Source organism: Canis lupus, chromosome 8, assembly GCF_003254725.2.
Source record: "Canis lupus dingo isolate Sandy chromosome 8, ASM325472v2, whole genome shotgun sequence".
NCBI lineage: Eukaryota > Metazoa > Chordata > Mammalia > Carnivora > Canidae > Canis > Canis lupus.
Window position 1 is genome coordinate 62,757,302 of NC_064250.1, and position 19,101 is coordinate 62,776,402.

General features: G+C 38.2%; 1 protein-coding gene across 10 annotated transcripts in view; it reads left to right on the forward strand.

Annotated features, from left to right (window-relative positions):
* Positions 1-19,101, forward strand: part of UNC79 (unc-79 homolog, NALCN channel complex subunit) — a 239,274-nt gene that overhangs the window by 19,608 nt on the left and 200,565 nt on the right. For all 10 annotated transcript variants that reach the window (XM_025442760.3, XM_025442754.3, XM_035720124.2 and 7 more), the window contains exon 2: positions 17,844-17,964. Coding sequence is in view for 9 of the 10 variants with exons in the window: in XM_025442754.3 (XP_025298539.1) it covers positions 17,844-17,964 (121 nt within the window). In the remaining variant the exon portion in view is untranslated. The remainder of the gene's footprint in view (positions 1-17,843; positions 17,965-19,101) is intronic.

Genomic DNA, 19,101 nt, shown 5'->3' on the forward strand with positions numbered 1-19,101 from the left:
TGATTTTCGGATTTGGCCACCACAGTTTCTAGTGAATATCTATCTGTACATAGTTTGGGAGTTCTCTTGTCCAGAGGACCATGAGAGATTCAAAGTTTTCCTTTTGGGTCTTCTAGCATGGATGCTGATACCATGTGGGCATGTAGCTGTCAGAATTGGTTCATGGGGCCACCTTGCCACTTAGTTTTGTTGTAGATATTGTCAGCCAGTCTGTGGGTTTGTCATCCTCATTGATCTGCCTGTTTTTAATGGAGAGGCTTGGGTAGATTTAAAAGAGGCACCATACTCTTCCCAGAATCCTCTTTTAACATACTTAATCTGACTTAAAAAAAAAAGATTTTATTTATTTGAGAGAGAGAGGGAATGAGAGTACACATGCAAGTAGGGGGAGGGTCAAAGGCAGAGGGAGAGAGAGAATCTTAAGCAGACTCCACGTTGAGTGTGGAGCCCGATGTGGGACTTGATCCCACAACTGTGAGATCATGACCTGAGATGAAATCAAGAATCAGACACTTAATTGACTGAGCCACTGAGGTGTTCTACCTGACTTTAAAAAAAAAACAAAACAAAAACAAAACCCTATTTTCTGGTATTTAAAGATCTATTTCTTGAATAAATGACTGCTGCTTTTAGAACCAGACTGTGACTGTTAATCCATTCTCTATGCTTGTGTCAAAATGAAGTTTTGAGAGCCCCTTTACTCTTTGTTTTTTCTTGTTGCCATTAAGAGATGACCATAGCCTGTAAATAGGGGAGTGTCCAAATCAATGGCAGTATTGTGCTCTCCTTTCACCACGGGGTTTGTGCTTGCTCTTCAATTTTTTTTGAAATTAAATAATGCAGTGTTTATATATAGCCTATACACATTCAGGGGATAAAATGATAAAGAAAGCCAAGTTAGAAAAGTATTGACTCCTGTGATGAGTGAGGGCGATGAATTTAGAGCTGAATACAGGTAAGACACAGGGAGTGTACGGCCCTTTAATCTGAGAGATTGGTACACCAGTTTGTATTGTTAATTTGAAATCATATACACAATTCTATGCCCACTTTCATATCATGAAGGTAAGCCAAACAGAGTGTCTAGGACATAGTGTGGATTCAGTATCCTTGAGAGCCCTTACTGAGACATCACCGAGCAAGGTCAGGAGTGAGTCCAAGGATAGCAGGGCTCACCACAGTTGGAGCTTTTGGCAGCTATGGCAGTGTGTGCCAGGTACTGGACTTCTTTCAAAAATATGATGAGAGAGTGGGTTATTCTGTGTTTTTTACTTAAACTCAACATGATCTCTTCCTATCTCTTAGAAGTAAGTCAAGGAAGAACACTTCTTTGGGAGTAAAAAGAGTGTCCTTAGCTGATTTAGGAGACTGGAAGTGAATATGAACTTTATTTACTCAAGAACAAATAAAATCTGGGCTACCATCACTCAACTATTCTGCTTGGGTTAAAAATCTAGTATATTGCTTTGGGACTCTTGGTGGTGACATCTTCCAACCATCTGTTTCTGGAACTACATACAGTGTTTTCATACTGATTGCCCTCTGTGCTGATGCACAACTGGGTCTTTCCCAGGAGTAAGGATGTGTGGGAAATACATGTTTTTTGAAACCATGAATGTCTAAATCTGCTTTATTGTTGATTTATAGTTTGCATGAATATAGAATTCTACTTTGCGAATTTTTTTTCAGAGTTTTAAAGCATCATTATTTGTTTTGCTTCCAGTATTGCTTTTGAGAAGTCCAAAGCCATTCTGATTTCTGATGTACGTTGGAAAAATAAAATCTTTAAAAGCCTGTAGAATATTTCCTCTGCCATCAGTTGCCTTTTTCTGGAACTACTTTATTCTGATGTTGGACCTCCTGGATTGATCATTTTTCTCTTATTTTTGTCTCTTTCTGCTGTACTTTGGGAAAATTTTCTCAACTATAACTTCTAGCCCTACTGTTAGTTATTATGTATTTTCTACATTGTGTTTTTTAATTTATAAGAACTCTGTTTTATTCTGTTCTGTGATTTTTTTTATAGCATGTCCACATTCATTCATGGGTAGAGCCTCTCATCGTTCTGATAGTAATAATAGTTTTTTTTTTTTCCCTTCTTTGATGTGCCTGGGTGGCTCAGTTGGCTAAGTGTCTGCCTTCGGCTCAGGTCCTGATCCCAGGGTCTTGGGATCAAGCCCTTTATCTGGTTCCATGCTTATTAGCAGGGAGTCTCTCCTTCTCTTTCTCTGTCTCCTTCTGTTCCTCCCCCTGCTCATGCTCTCTATCTCTTTCTCAAATAAGTAAATAAATAAATCAATCTTTAAAAAAATAGTCTTAAAGCTTTTCTTCTTCTACACAGATTCTTTTTCTCCAAGTTGATTTTTTTGTTCCTTCTGGTCTGTCTTCCATGTTAGAGACTTTTTAAAGGTAGTTGACCATTCCTTGCTATCTGCTCATGGTTAAGAGTTGGGACTACAAAGCTAACCTGTGCATGTCAATGAGCCATTCATTGGGGGAATCCCTCATATCACAGTCTATCTTTAGGTCTTTCCTCTTTGATTGGTCAGATTCACAGAAGGAAGGAGAAAAAAAAGAGGCTTCCATTCTCCAGCCTAAAGAGTAAGGATCTGGCTGCTAGGTATTGGGGGTCAGGAGTTGGTTTGGTTTTGTATTCTGTATTCACACTTCACATAGCCACCACATTTTCTTGGTTTAGATCAGTTACTCTGGTCTGACCATGTTTGATTTCTTCCATTCCAGAGACTGTCTGATGTATATTCTCTTTAGATAATACACCTCAGATCCACTGAGTTAGGGAGAGGTATCTCAGGGATGAGGTAGGGGAGAAAATGTAGGGACTCAAGTGCTTCTTTTTTTTTTTTTTAAGCTTTTATTTACTTATTCATGAGAGACACAGAGAAGCAGAGACACAGGCAGAGGGAGAAGCAGGCTTCCTGTGGGGAGCCCAGTGTGGGACTCAATCCCAGGACCCTGGGATCACGCCCTGAGCTGAAGGCAGAGGCTCAACCAACGGAGTCCCCCCAAGTGCTTCTTCAATAACCTTCAGCCAATCCCTTTTTTTATAGCTCCCATTCCTGCCCCACACCTCTAGTACCTGGGCTATCTGGTACTGGCAATTCCATGCTTTTAGAGAATTCTGAGATGCATGTCATTGGTTCTCAGCTTTCCTTGCTGCTGGCCTGGGATTGTGCCAAGCCAATTGTTTACCTGTTGTCTTTTAGGCTTCCAGAATTATGTTGCTGGTTGCCTTCTTGCCTGTTGTCCCTTATCTTCTTGTCTTTTTTTTTTTTTTTAAACTTTATTTTATTTTTTTATTATTATTTTTTTTTATTTATGATAGTCACAGAGAGAGAGAGAGAGGCAGAGACACAGGCAGAGGGAGAAGCAGGCTCCATGCACCGGGAGCCCGACGTGGGATTCGATCCCGGGTCTCCAGGATCGCGCCCTGGGCCAAAGGCAGGCGCCAAACCGCTGCGCCACCCAGGGATCCCTATCTTCTTGTCTTTAAAAAAATCTTCTAGGGGCACGTTGGTGGTGTAGTTGGTTAAGTGTCCGACTCCTGGTTTTGGCTCAGTCATGATCTGAGTCATGAGATTGAGCTGTGTGTCGGGTTCTGTGCTTAGCATCAAGTCTGCCTCAGGATTCTCTCTCTCTCTCTCCTTCTGCCTCTCCCCCCTGTCCTTTCACTCATAAATAAATGAATCTTAAATAAATCCTTTTTTTTTTAAGATTTATTTATTTATTCATTCAGAGAGAGCGAAGAGAGAGGCAGAGACACAGGCAGAGGGAGAAGCAGGCTCCCTGCAGGAAGCCGGATGTGGGACTCGATTCCGGGTCTCCAGGATCACACCCTGGACTGCAGGCGGCGCTAAACCACTGCGCCACCGGGGCTGCCCTTAAATAAATCCTTTTATTGTAGTTTGGTGGGGTTCTGGGTATTATGATTTGGATGATTGTGTTCACTTTGTGGTCTTGACCCAGAAACTTTCTCTTACTTTTTCATGCCCAGCATCTTCTCATTTTTATGTCCTAACTTCCGAATAATCTCTTCTGAGAAGCCTTTCCAAACCCCTATGTAAAGAAAGCATTCCTTGTCGCCACTTTTGTTCTCTATTGTAGTTCCTTGTGTGTTTCTTTTTTTCTTTTTATATGTTTCTTTATAGATGTGTAGAATAATTTTTTTTACCCTTCTGGTTTATCTTTCCCACTTTATCATAAGCATCATGAGGTCAAGGGCTGTAGTTGTCTCATGTACTGTTAGATCCCTCAGTATTTGGCACATCATTGACCCCCGCAATGAATATTTGCTGAGTGAGTGAAGGAACAAATTATTTATAGACTGCATGATTTTAAAAAATTGCTAATAAATTCTCCAGTTTTTCCATATGTAGAAAAAAGTACAGGGAGAATAAGATAACACCTACCTTATAGGCTTGTTGTGAGGCTTACAAGAGTTAAACGACTGAGATACTTAGAACAGTCCCTGGCACATAGTAAATACTAAAGAAATATTATAATTTTAAGAGTTTTTTTTTAAAAGTCTCTAAAGAGCTATGATTTTATATTTAATTGTCCTCATTTTTGGTCAAGTTAGAGAAAATGTTACATGATGGACTGAATTATTCTTGAGTATTGTGTCATATGTTCTGAGTCATAGCATGTCTAAATTTTTAACTCCTGATCGGTCATGAATTTCAGCTTGGACTTTAGCACTGTCATAGAATACAGTACTTTAAATAGGAAAGCAGGACCCCAGAAATTTCCCAGAATTTGTCCCACATAGCCAGATATTTACATTTTAAGACAATGGTGTCTATAATTCATCTTCTTATTTAGACAATTCTGAGTTATCTGTATCTTCTTAGGCAGTATAATTTATTTTTAGTGCAATCATTCTCTTTTGAAATGGAGCCACATTGATTGGATAGATGGTTGATAATTCGAATGTGTCTTGAGTATTGTGCTTAGATATAGAAACTTAAAGTATGATTCATAGTCATCAGCCTCTGTATATCTCTGAAATTATTTAATTTCCACCAAATAGCTCCTCAGTTCCTGAAAAATCTGATTATAGAGAGCTCAGTACAGTTTAGCAATGAGAGATTATAACATTCTCTAGTTTTCATCTGCTAAGTCTATGTTTGGATTTATATTTCCTTGAACAAATCAGTAATACTCCTGTTCCTCCCCAACCTCATCCTTTCAGTTTCAAGTATAGTCTTCAGATATCTTGTCACACCAAAAGGAAGGTACAAGTTTGTGAGTACTTTTTGGATCGGTTGGGAGGTACTTAAAATTTGGCCTCTTAGGTTCTTCAATTTCAAAATCTTGCTCTGAGGAGGTTGCCCAATAAAGTTTTATAAACAAGCTTCTATAACCAAACTTGATTGCATTAGTATAAAAAAGAGCTCCATATTCCTTGTCAAACCATTGTTAATATCCAAGAAACACTCAATATGAAGAAACTTCACCATCTTTATCATTTTCCCTATCACACCATGAAATCTGACTTTCACAGTTCTTAGAACAAGCTCTCCTGACCAGTACTGCAATAGAAACTGGAACAGCAATATTCTCTTTTGACTCAAATAAATAGTTTTTCCCCTTTTCTTTACTACAAGTGCCCCATCTTTGGCAAATGAAATATTTCCATGTTAAAGTTTTTCTAGGTGGAAAAAAAAGACTCTTTCCAGTTAGCAGGTGGTTAGGTCTCACTAATTTGTACATGGAAGCATAGGATGATTTTATGTATCTATTTGTTTTTTTTAGAATGTGCTAAAAAATGAATGGTGGGCCACAACTAGTTCAGTTGTTTCTCTTTATAGGTGACATGTCAGAAAGTGGCTTTATCATTTGTCTCCTTTGTGATCTTGGGCAAGTTACTTAACCTCTCCGAGCCTTTGTTTTCTCATCAGTAATATGGGAATAATAATTTGTTATTTTCGTGTTTATGTCACAAAGTAAACACTCAGAATTTAGAATTATTATTGGGATTATTATGACTCATAGGATGAGGATTATATCTTTTTTATTGTTGATTTATCTACACCTCAAAGTGCTTGGCACATAGTGAGTGTTCAATCAAAATCTGATGAACAAGTGAGAATATTGATACCTTTTCCTTCTCTTCTGCTGCTTAACTTTTACATGATGTCTGAAGTTCTCTATAACTCCTGACATATTGTTTCTTACAAGTTAATTGCTCAAAAATGTAACTGAATAATGTATGTGGAAATGTAAATGGCTATACTGAATGTAATTGATGATGATAATGTAATGATATACAATGTAACGATGTTGATGGTGTTGGCATCACTTGCCAAAGAATGGGAACGTTCTTCGCTGATCTCCCCTGTCTGCGAAAGCCCAGGTAAAGTTTGCCACCTGGAACTAAAACTGATTGAAGTACATATATGTAAGTATATGAATATTTGGACAAATTAACAATGAGATTTGTGGCATCTTTTTGCTTTCAAGGGGAGATTTGATGGATTTAGCTCTCTAAATAGGCGTATCCTTTCCCATCACCCTTCGTTTGTATCTTTTATGATGTTTTGCTTTCAGCTGAAGAGGATGACCTTCCACAAAGAAGAAGGATCATTCTTTGATCAAGGATTTGTGAAGAACTCTGGTTTCTCACTAGATCTCCCAAATAATTGTTCTTCCCACATCTCCTAAAACTGGATTTCAGTACCAAATGCAGTAGTAGATTGTGTACAGACATATGGGTGTGTGTGTGTGTGTGTGTGTGTGTAGGAGGTTATGCTTGATTTTGTTGTTGGAAGATCACTGCTGTGTTTTCCTTACTCCACAGGTTATTCAATTTTAAGATTCAGAGTATTGGACTGGGAAAAGGAAAGGAGAAGGATCACACATGTAACTGCTAATTATAGTAGTGATTTATTGTCTACCATGTGCCAATCATTGTGCTATGTGGTTTATTTACATAATATTTAAAAATCCTTATAGTAACCCTGTGAGATAGATATCATTATCCCCATTTTATAGGTCAGGAAATAGAGGCTCAGAGAAATTCATTGCTTTACCTGAGTTCTCATAGTAAGTAGAAGAGCCTGAATTCAAATGACAGCTGGGTTTTAGTTTTAGTTGACCCTAATTTTCTATATGTTTTAAATTCTTGGTCCTTCCATCTTTCTATCTGTAAAATGGGACTTTTTTGTGTGTGAGAAGCTCCAATTGTTGGGGGTGAGGTAAGGAAGAGGGTTGAATTGACTCTTGTAGTAGCTACAGAAAATTACAGATATATAATGAAAGGAATAATGAGAGGCTTGGAGAAGCTGGGATATGGGGCAGAAATGGAATAAAGAGACCACAGGCCCATATTCTCTGTGTTCTTGAGCCTCCCTTAGGAGCCTGGTGAGTGCACACTGAAGTTGTGATACCAGAAGGGATTGAGGAAGGGATTGAGCATGCAATTTGTGAAATGTTCCTCAAAAATCTTATTTGGCTTCTGATATTAAGGGATTTATTAGTTAATTTTATTGGATGTGCTAGTAGTATTGTGATTGTAAGTGTCTTTTTAGTTGTAGATTATACTTAACAATTTATTAGTGAAATGATCTGATGAAAATAACAAATGTGATAGTGAAGTTTAGTGTTGGGTACATGGCTTCATTTTATTTTTCTCTCTACTTGTATGTATTTATAATTTTCATAGTAAAAAGTAAGCAAATAAAAAGATCAAAACCAAACCCTACCCCAAAAAACTCCATGTAAAAATAAAGGATAGACAGAAGTTAGATACTAATGAGGACTTTTAAATGTGATGGGCTAAATTTAGGCTCAGTGGACAGTAGACAAGACTCCAAATTCTGGTATTTTGGTATAGCCTTATCTTCCAACCAAAGTTCACTCTGGTTTTTTTTTTTTTTAAGATTTTATTTATTTATGAGAGAGAGAGAGAGAGAGAGAGAGAGAGGCAGAGACATAGGCAGAGGGAGAAGCAGGCTCCATGCAGGGAGCCTGACGTGGGACTGGATCCTGGGTCTCTAGGATCACACCCTGGGCTGAAGGCGGTGCTAAACCGCTGAGCCACCTGAGCTGTCCAAGTTCCCTCAGTTTGAATTCTTTTCCAGTATCAGAGATTCAAATTGTATCTTCAAATGAGGTAGCACAGGCAGCTCTGCCCTTGGGAATTCTCTGTGGTCCTTACACAGCAGAGGAAGGGATTCTAAATCATTCTGAATAGAATGGGTCCAGCTTTAGCTGTGTGTGTGCCTATAAGACGGGTATTTCACTTTCCTGCACCTAGAGGTACATAGTTGTAATCTTCAGGTGAGACTGACTCAGGGGATGAGGAGTATTAATAATATTCCTCGGTCCTGACTCTGTTCCTTGAGCTGGTCAGATGGAGTAGGGCACATATTGTCCCTTGACTATAAGGTCATGCCTGGTTTCTCATATGGTTAATTCTTTAGAGTGGGACTCTGCCCTTCTGACTCTTGGAATAGGTATTCTTTTTTTTTTTTTTTTTTTTTTAATTTTTTTTTTTTTTTTGGAATAGGTATTCTTTTGTTCTCTTTCTGTCTTTATAGACACAAGTCCATCCTCACTCCTTTAGTCAGCTTTCAACCAGACCTTCAAATGGCTAGTGGTGAAACTGGCGACTTTGGAAGAAAGTGATAGAGTAGTTCTTGTGATACAAATTGTCCTTCTTACAAGAAGTAGGAAGAAGGGTTGGAGGAAGTTAGTGTCATGGCCAAGATCCAAAACCAGTCTATGAAAGGAATAGAAGTTCTACACAGCTTTGTTATACCAAAAATCATATGATATGTGAATTCATTCATTCATTCATTCATTCTCATTCATCAGACATTTATTTAGAACCAGACACTTGTTAAATTCTGGATATGCAAAAATAAAACAGACAGTGTCTGATGTCAAGGACCTGATAGCATAGTGGAGGAGACAGTGAGTGAGTTAATGATTATAGCATTTGGTGGTAAGTGCTATGATAGACGGAAGCCCTGTGTGTTAGGAAAGCCTCAAGGAGATGCATCTTGTGGTAGGGTGAATTAGTTATCTACAGTGTAAGTGGTTGCAGCTGAATTTGAAGAATTATTAGGAGTTGGCCAAGCAGTCAAGTATGGATTTCATTCCTGTAGAGAGAATAGTGTACAAAATCACAGAAGGGTAAGAGCATTATGAATTGAGGTTTTTGCAAGTCATTATGACTGAACTGTGATACATATGGAAAAGACAGATGAAGCTTGACAGATGAGCAGGGATCTGTTCATGTTGGACTCTTCTAGCTAATTGTTTGGATTTCAACCAGCTGGAAATGAGGAAGATTTGCATTTTAGAAAGATCACTCTGGAAGATCATGTGAAAAAGGGACTATAAGGGTTCAGTTTGGATGTCAGAGCAATAATCTAGAAAAGAGATTTTGCAGTCCTTTAAGGTGATGTCAATGTAATTGGAGAAGAGAGTAGATTTTATTTAGAGATGATTTATAGGTAGAATCATATGGACCAATAAGTAGAATCTTCTGGGCCTGGGAGACACAAAAATGGTGAATTAATACATGCAAGGTGGTGAAGAAGGATGTCTGATTCCTTACTGATCATCTAATCAAGAGAAGAAATGAAAAAGGCACAGGTATATTTTTTTACTTTAACCATTGTGGTAAATATTTATAGTATTCCAAATTTGTGAAGTATGTCCAGGCCTATTTATTTATGTCTGTCATTTCTCAGTGAAAGCTTAGCTGAAAAGGAGATGAATAGTTTAAAAGGGAGCAATGACAGCAAATTCATAAAGTCTTGCTCTTTATATAGTAGAAGAAGAAACCAATAAAAAATAAGATAGAATTAGGGTATATGCTTTCAAATCTAGAATGTTAATCACCAGCTTTTGTGAAGAATGGGGGAGAAGCATTTTTTAACTTCTCATTTGGCAAAACCAGAACAGAACAAATCAAAAACAAACAAGAACCCCTGAGGCTCAGAGATATTAAATGCTTTGCTTGAGGTCACACATAGCTGTATGTGGGAATTCACACTGCAACCCAGGGCTCTGTGCAGGACATTTTGATAGCTCCATGGCAGTTACCCAGAATGTGTAAGGGTCTAAGTCATGAAAGGGAAGGTGAGTGGCCTGTGTGAATAAAAAAATGAGTAAACTCTGCAAATGATAATGAAGGGTCTTTAAAATTTTTTGGACTTGATCAAGGGAAATGATTATTTGGAGTTCTATTGAGTGAGATGCAGGAGGAAAATAAATTGTGAAAAAATTTCTGCAGTATTTACATTTTATACAAACACATTTTATCTAGAAATGACTTAATTGTATAAATGACACTAGAATTTTAAAGAGCATTATAGGATATAACATAGTTGACATTTAAATTTTTAATCCATTTTAACCACTGTGTTAAGGTTGACCATCTGCTATGCACCTAAATGATACATACATAAAACAGTTTTATCCTCAAAGTTGTTTTTGTTGTTGTTGTTCTTTTTTTAGTATCCTCCACGTTCTTTAAGGTATTGTTAGGGTTACTAGGTTTGCAGACATGAAACTACTTTAGAACAATCTGGAGCAGTTTATTATCAGTGATAAATTTATATAATGAAGTGACAGAATTTTTAAGGTAGATAATGAGTGCTCTGAGCAGTCAGAAAAGGTAGTGGTGGATAAAAACTGGAGTCAAACAGAAGGCTTCATGAATGGTGTGACTCTGAAGATGGGCCTTGAAGGATTAAAGGGATTTGATTTTTCCAGGAAAAAATTGTGGGACCAGTAAAGTACACAAGTTCTGTTGTGTGTGTGTGTGTGTGTGTGTGTGTGTGTGTTTAAACACAAAACACATTTAGGTTAACATTTCATCTGTTCATTGCACTGTTCCTTAATGAAATACTAGAAACAACACTATTATCAAACAGTGAAATAGGGGCAGTATTAATATTTCATGCTATATTCATAAAATTAAATGTTATTAAGCTAGCAAAAGTAATTAAAGAACAGCAGGGCCTGGTGGAGAGGCCTTGCTTATGGCCAGTTAAACTATCAGGTCTACCATTTACTAGCTTTGTGCCTTCACTTGAGTCAATTACTTTTGAGCTTTGGGTTATTCAATTTTAATTTTTTTAAAAATTTTTATTTATTTATGATAGTCACAAACAGAGAGAGAGAGAGAGAGGCAGAGACATAGGCAGAGGGAGAAGCAGGCTCCATGCACTGGGAGCCCAACGTGGGATTCGATCCCGGGTCTCCAGGATTGCGCCCTGGGCCAAAGGCAGGCGCCAAACCACTGCGCCACCCAGGGATCCCTGGTTATTCAATTTTAAATGGCAATGATAAAAATCACTCCAAAAAGTTATTGTGAAAATTAAAAAAAATGTGGATGGGGCACCTGATAAATAGCAGATGTTCAGTCAACATTGTTAATTATTATTCGTATGTATGCTACTGGTGTATAAAGAAAAAGAATCTTTCTGAAGAAAAGTCTCAGTTCCTATCAAAAGCTTTTTCTTTTAGAATTAATTTATTTTAGAGAGAGAGAGCACAAGCAGGAGAGGCAGAGGAAGAGAGAACCTCAAGCAGAATGCACTGAGTGCAGAGCCTAATGCAGGGCTTGATCTCACAACCTTGAGATCAGGACCTGAGCTAAAACCAAGAGTTGGATGCTTAACCAACTGTACCACCCAGGGGCCCCCCTATCAAAAAGCTTTAAAAATGAGTATTTCTTTGCTGACTCAGCAACTCTATGACTAAAAACGTATTCTGAGGAAATAGCTAAGGATGTGTGCACGTGTTTGAAAGGCTATTTCATGCAACGTTTACTAGAAGAGTGAAAATTAACTCCAAATCTTACACATAGATGATTGGTGAATAAAATTACAATTTTTTAGATAAATAAAATGTACTTCTATTAAAATGGTGATGTAGAAATATATTTCTGATATAGAAATAGAGGAAAGTAGATTCTATAACTATATACAGTCTAATCCCAATTTTGTAAATGTATATTTATTCAGAGAAAATTTCCTAGAAGGGTAATACATCAAAATGTTAACTATAGTTCTGAGTAGTGGATCTTTAGATAATTTATATTTTTTTCATTGGACTTACCTGAATTTTTGACTTTTATGGTAATAAGCATACATGGATACAAATTTAAAAATAAGAATGGGTCGTTATTCAAAATACTTAGTGACATAGGAAGATGCTTAAGATTTAAAGAAAAAATGATTTAAAACTGATATACAATCCCAATTTTGTTAAGGTATTTTTATATCTTATGCCTACAACGAATGACCAAGTTTTGCTTTTGTTGGCTCTTTCTCTCAACATGTAGTAAAGCTTCTAGGAAATGATGGGGATGGGATGTCGTGAAGCAGTAGAGCAGAGACTAGACTCGTGTATGCCTGGATAAAATTCATCACTTTCTCTGACTCCTTTTTGTGTTTTCTTTATTTTCACCACAACTTTAACAGTTGGCTTTCTTGGCTATTTTCATAAGGAAATAAAGTTTAACTTTTGGGAAAAGCCACTGTCCCCTCTCCCTTCCTTTCTTTCCTTTCATCCTTTTAGGACTCAGCAAATTCAGTGTCCACTGGGCACTTGTGGGTATATAATGCAGAACAAGAGATACAGTCCACTTGGGAGAGACAGTAAAACAGCACTCAAATAAGTATTAAAAATTGTGTGAGCTACTATGGAAGAAAAAAGAATAAGGTATTATGACAGTGCAAAATGAGAGTGGAGGAAAGGGAATTTGTTTAGATAGGAAGTCAGCAGAGACCTCCATAAGGAAGTGATATTTTAAGTCAGCTTTGAAGTAGGAATTAGTCAGATAAACATGGAGGGAAAAGCATTCTAGGAAGAGGAACAGGCACATATAAAGGTTTTTAGGCAAAAAAAAAATACCTTTGCCGGTTCAAAAAACTGGAGCAAGAACCAATGTGCCTGCCTCTTAAGGTATGACATGAACTTGGGAAGTAGGCAGGGGCCTGGTATAACGTATTAAGGATTTTGGGTTTTGTTCTGAGGACAATGGGCAGCCATTGTATGATTTGTATGAAATAGTTTGGATTTGTATGAAATAGTTTGTTTTAGAAAGATCTCTTTGGCTGCTCTGAGATGAAAGAACTGGAGAGAGGCAAGAGAAAACCAGGGAGATGAGTCAGGAGGCTTTCAGTTATCAGGAGATGATGGTTACCAGTAAAGATAGTGAAGATAAAGAAAAGACAGATTGGAGGTACACTGCTGGTAGCATTGACAGGACTTAGTGACAGGTTGGATTAAGGGTGTGAGGGAAAGGGAATAGGAGCTCTCAGGGATGATTTTCAGAATACTTCGTTGGAGTGACTTGGTAGATTGCATAGATGGTGGAGTGGGTTTGTGTGTGTGTGTGTGTGTGTGTGTGTGTGTGTGGAGTGGGTTTTTGGAGGGGTACAGGATGAGATAAGTGTTCAGTGTGGGACGTGTTTACCTTGCAATATCTGTAATATTACTAGGGAGATGTTGAATAGATGAGGTCTGTTAGTCAGAAGAGCTATCCTTCTGGGATAGAGCTAGACATTTAAGAATCACTGGCACTGATCATGCTGTAGGCACTATTGATGAATGGGACTGGCTGTAAGGAGAATATGGAGAGAGAGGAGCAGAGAATCCAGGGCTGAACCCTGAGGAATCCTGATATTAAACCTCAAGCAATGGGGGAGGTGGCTCTCTGTAAAGATGCAATGGAGCGGTGAGGGGGAAGACTAGGAGAATGTGGGGTCACTGGAAAACCACTGGTGGTGAGTGTCAAGGCGGAAGGGATTGGCCGTATAGAATGTGCTAAAAGTTCTAGTAAAACGATGCCTGGAAAGTGCTCGTTGGATTTGGTTACATGGAAGCTCCATATGATGGTGGGAGAAGGGGATTTAGTGCAGTGGTGGAGGTGGAAGACCAATTAGACTGAGTAGAAGAACTAGAAGTGATGGAGAGATAAGCGTGTACAGAACTTTTTATAATCTTAACTCTGAAGAGAGAGGCCAGTGCTGGAGGGAATGTCAAGTCAGGGGAGAGATTTTTTTGTTTCCTTTTAGCAAAGGACATTCTAGAGTTTATTTGAATGCTTATGGACATGACTTAGTAGGAGGGAGAGTACTAGTGATCCAACTGATGATGTTTGATTGGAGAAGGAAAGAAGGACATGGAAGTAAGTTTGGCTGTCTGCTCTGTGTTGAATTTGTGCTATGCTAGGTGGTTGGCACAGGGACTTAATATTCACAGTAGCCCCATGAAGTTGGTATGATTATCCCTGTTTTACAGATGAGGAAACGGGGTTAAGCAGAGGTAGAGTTAAAGTCTTAATCCAGAACTGTTTGATTTCAGAGCTTGGACTCTTAGCTCTGACTTACACTATTGGAGAATTTCCTCTATGGTGATATATTAGTTTTGCTAGGGCTGCAATCACAGGATCCCCAACAAACTAGGTGGCATGAACAACAAAAATTAATTTTCTCACCGTCCTGGAGGCCAGAAGTACGAGATCAAGGTGTCGGCAGGTTTGGTTTCTCCTGAGGCCTGTCTCCTTGGCTTGTAGATGGCCAGCTTTTCCCTGTCCTCACATGGCCTTTTCTTTGTGTACACATATCCCTGGTGTCTCTCCTGTATTCCTAATGTCCTCTTCTTTAAAGGGCACCAGACTGGATTAGAGCCTACTCTAAGGGTCTAATTTTTACTTAATCACCACTTTGAAGGCCTTATCTCCAAATACAGTCACATTTTGACAGTAAGTCTTCAACATACGATTTTGGGGGTGGGGAGCAGAATACAATCTGTAACAGATGGCTTCTCATTTTCCTAAAAGTGTAAGGAAAAGAGTGGGTGTGGGGGAGTTTTGGAAAACGTGAAAAGGGATGAAACAGTGACTGAAGAAAGTAGAAAAGGAGCTTACTAGAGAAATGTAGTCTGAGGGTCAGTTGAACCTGGAGATTGTTTGCTTATATCTCAGTTATCTGAGTTTCTGCAGCAATATTCAGGTATATGGTTGGAGTAAAGAATAAGACCTCTGTGCTACAGTTAGGCTGCTGGTTGCTCACATGGGTTTAGCAACCAGCCAAATGACCATTTTTTTTGTGCACAAAGTTGAAAGATAAATGAGTTCTATTCACATCCTCAGCACAATTACAAAGTACTCTTATGTCAGGGACCTTTCTGGATGTTCCCCAATAGTTGAAAACATAAAAACTAAATAAATCTGTGACTGCTAAGATTTTGGTGCATTCACCAATGTAAGAATTAGCTTGAACATTTTTCCAAGCGGTTCTAGTTGTCTTTCATGATTACTCACCACTCTCTTTGTTCTTCTTTATCTACTCTTTCTTTCTTCCCTGTTTCCTTTCCTCACTCATCAGTTATTTATTGACCACCTCCTAGATGTCTGGCACTAGGGATAAAAAGGGTCAGCAATCTAGTGTGGGAGACAGAAATGTATATATGCAGTGAAAGGTATTATTAAAGTGATGATTTATTTGTTCATTTATCCTGCAAATATATGGAGTACCTTCCAAGTGCCAGGCAGTGTGTTAGGCTTGGGATAGAGACAGGAGTAAGATGGAGTTTCTGGCTTCAAGAAACTTGCAACCTGGTATAGAAAACATGAACAGGTAAGTAAACAAAGACAATGCAATGTGACATTTGAAAAATATTAGAAGGTCTCCAAGTAGGGAGTGATTCTTGTCTCTGCTATCCCTTGCATGTTTGGATACCTGTTTAGAGCAGGCATTGTTGCATTTTAACAAAAGGAACTTGGGAATGGATATTTATTCATTTCACATACAGTTTTAAATGCTTGTCATTGTTGTGTAGTGACACTTTTGTAGTCCTTAAATTATGAGCAACTGGTGAGTTTGGGATCTATGGCTTTTTTTCTTCACATGAGTTTATTGTCCACAGCCTTCACCATCAACACCTTTTTTAGGTGGTGAGTGATTAATGGTATTCCTGAAATACTTGACAGAAACCTGCTGAATATTAAAGCTGGAGACAAGTCACAGTAAAAAGCAGTACTGTGATAGTGGATGAGCAGAAAGCATACACTGCCTAGCACAGATCTCAAATATCTGGGACTTGGAACTATATGGGGATTCCCTGTCATATGATTTTTAAAATGGTGAATGGCATTGAGATAAGAAACACTGAGAAGAAAATGGTTTTTTTGTAAACTATGTAATTGAAACATTTTCAAGTATCCTTCCATTTTACCTTATCTCAGGAAAAAAGTTATTTACAACCAAATACTTTTGGGGTTCATTGAGACAATGGACATAAACTCGTCGTTGCTTTCTTCAGAGATTATGTGCTATAAATAAAACTCAAGGTATTATTATCAGCAATGTAGACTTATTTTTGTGGGAAAAATGCTAACCATATTATGGAAACAGTGCAGGTGGTAGGAGGGAGAAAAGGCAGATTTGATCAATGGTATATGTGGGATTTAGAATCAATGATTAAACTAATAACAGCTGAGAATTGCTTTGATATCATACAGTGAATCTGCATATTGACTTCATCTCAGAGTCATATTCTAGAGTATGTCACAGTGGCAAGAGCACTGGATGGGGACCAAGAGTATATGTTCTGATCTAGCTCTGCCATTGACTATCTATGTGCCTCATTTTCCCCATCTTTAAAATGAAATGGTTATAGGGAAAGGTCCCTAAGGTCCCTCCAGTTCTGATATTTAATCGTTCTGTGATTCTACGTCCCACGCCTATCAAAAGCATTTGACTTTTCTTAAGTTGCTTGCACCAGCATTTCAGTTAGAATGCATCCAGGAGCTTGTTTCCATGGGCTGTTGGGAACAGCAGGACCTTGCTTCTCCAGGACTTGATATGTCTTCTGTTAACTGCTGACAGTGAGCCATACCACCTAAAAGGCTCCCTTGGTAGCCGTAAAGATTGAAAGGACAAATGGACAGTATTGAGAGCTCTGTGGAAGAGGAGACGGTGATCATCATGGCCCCTTGGGATTTGCAAAGAGGAGTGACTAGAACTGGGCCATTCACTGCAGCCAGGTCAAAGGTCAGGTCAGGAATGTGGACAATGCTGATGACTCCAGGTAGGTCTAGGAGGGTAAACAAGCCCATTTAGTCCCTCCTGAGTCTTGAAGATCTGAGCAGCTGTGCTCAGAAAAGTTATTAGGAAGTCTCCTAATTTATGAAACTCATTAGAAGATAAATGTGACATTCACTTTTTATATTTTAATTACCACCCAATCATTATATTCTTACTTAATACTCACCAAGTTATTCTCCTCTTAACATATTCTCACAGTTCAAGCATTCATTAAACATGCTACATGCTTTTATGATCATTGATTGAGTTAAAAATTTGGTTTTGACTGATGCCGCTGTGCAAGGGACTCCCTATATTTTAGGATTTTGGAGTGTTGTTGAAAGACCTTTGAGTTTTCTCCTTCGGTTTTAGTTCAGCAGTCTTAAATATAATTCTCTAGTGGCAGAGATTTATACCTATTATTATTGCTAATAATAAGCTAACTTGGAGGGTGATTATAAAATGATTTGGAGTACTGCCTTTCTTAGTGATAAAAAAAAGTAATGGATAATTTCTGAAAGGATATTAAGTCAGATAACTAAAAAAGTTTTGTGTCCTGAATATAATAATAAGAAATTAAAGGTCTTTTAAATGGTTTCTAATGGAATTCCAGTAAAAATTTCACATATTTTCCTTAAAATACTAATTAAATTCCTGTATCTAATCATTTAAAAAAACAAACTGTATACCTAATACATATTACAAGATGATTTTTCTTTTTTTTTTTTTTGCCTTTTTTTTTTTTTTTTTTTTTTTGCTTTTATCTAGTTGCTTCCAAGATCCGGTACTTACAGGAATATCATAACCGGGTTCTTCACAACATTTATCCTGTACCTTCAGGGACAGATATTGCAAACACCCTGAAATACTTTTCCCAGACCTTGTTAAGGTAAGCTTTAAAATATCCTCTACTTTGAAAGAATTATTAGATAGTACTGCTGAACTATTGATTGGGACCTAAACTTTTATTGAACTGAAAGTTTTGAAGGGCCTTCTGTTTTCTTGTGCTCTGCCAGAAGAGTCTGGACTCAAGTTCTCTGGGTGTATATAGCAGATCACATCATAGGCCTAACTGGAAAAAAAGAAGGGGTTGCCTGGCTATTGCCTGCTTTCCTCCATCTTACATCTTTCCAAAAGATTTGTACAGTGATAAAGGTTATATGTCTGACACTATTATAGAGTGGAATAGAAAGGAGAATTTACATTGCTAAAATTAAGAATAGGAGATGGTCTTAAATCAGAATTAAGTAGTGTTTTAGGTTCATCTGTAGTATTTCCTATTTCTTAAAGTATCATCTGTGGTAGAAACAATCTTCACCACTTCAGGCATTCAACATGCTTGGCAGTTGATGTGGACACTCTGTGAAGACAAGGAGAGGAAAACACATATTGGCTTGCTTTTACTGTGACTGAGACAGTAACCCAATTCTCATTAGGAAGAACAAGCAGACAGGGGAGCCACTCAGTTGTTTGGGAAAAAAACAGCCATGATGTGAGTGGAATGATTCCCTTTCCATTAAATTCTAAGGCTTGGTCTCTTCATTAGTTACCATGATCTTCTCACTCTGGATCTGATTTTGGAAACATACAAATTGACTTGCTACTGCTTCATTTAGCTGTGGAAGAGCCATATTTTTGTGAGATAGGAATTAGGGAAAGAACACTGGTGGGGAATGAGTGTGGTGTCCCTAGAGTTCCCAGCAGTCCATGGCTCAGCTATGGGCTGACTGAATGCTTTGCAGAAAGAAGCTTCATGCTCATCTTCTGTAGCACTGCTCTTTGTTCTTCTTATTCTTTGGAATATCTTGTCTTCTTTAGAACCTTTAGTGTCCCGTTTATTTTTTGTTTTTGTTTTAGATTTTATTTGTTTATTTGACGGAGAGCACAAGCAGGAGGAGCAGCTGGCAGAGGAAGAGGGAGAAGCAAGCTCCCTGCTGAGCAGAGAGCCTGAGCAGGCTCATCCCAGGACCTCAGGATTATGACCTGAGCCAAAGGCAGCCGCTTAACCAACTGAGCCACCCAAGCG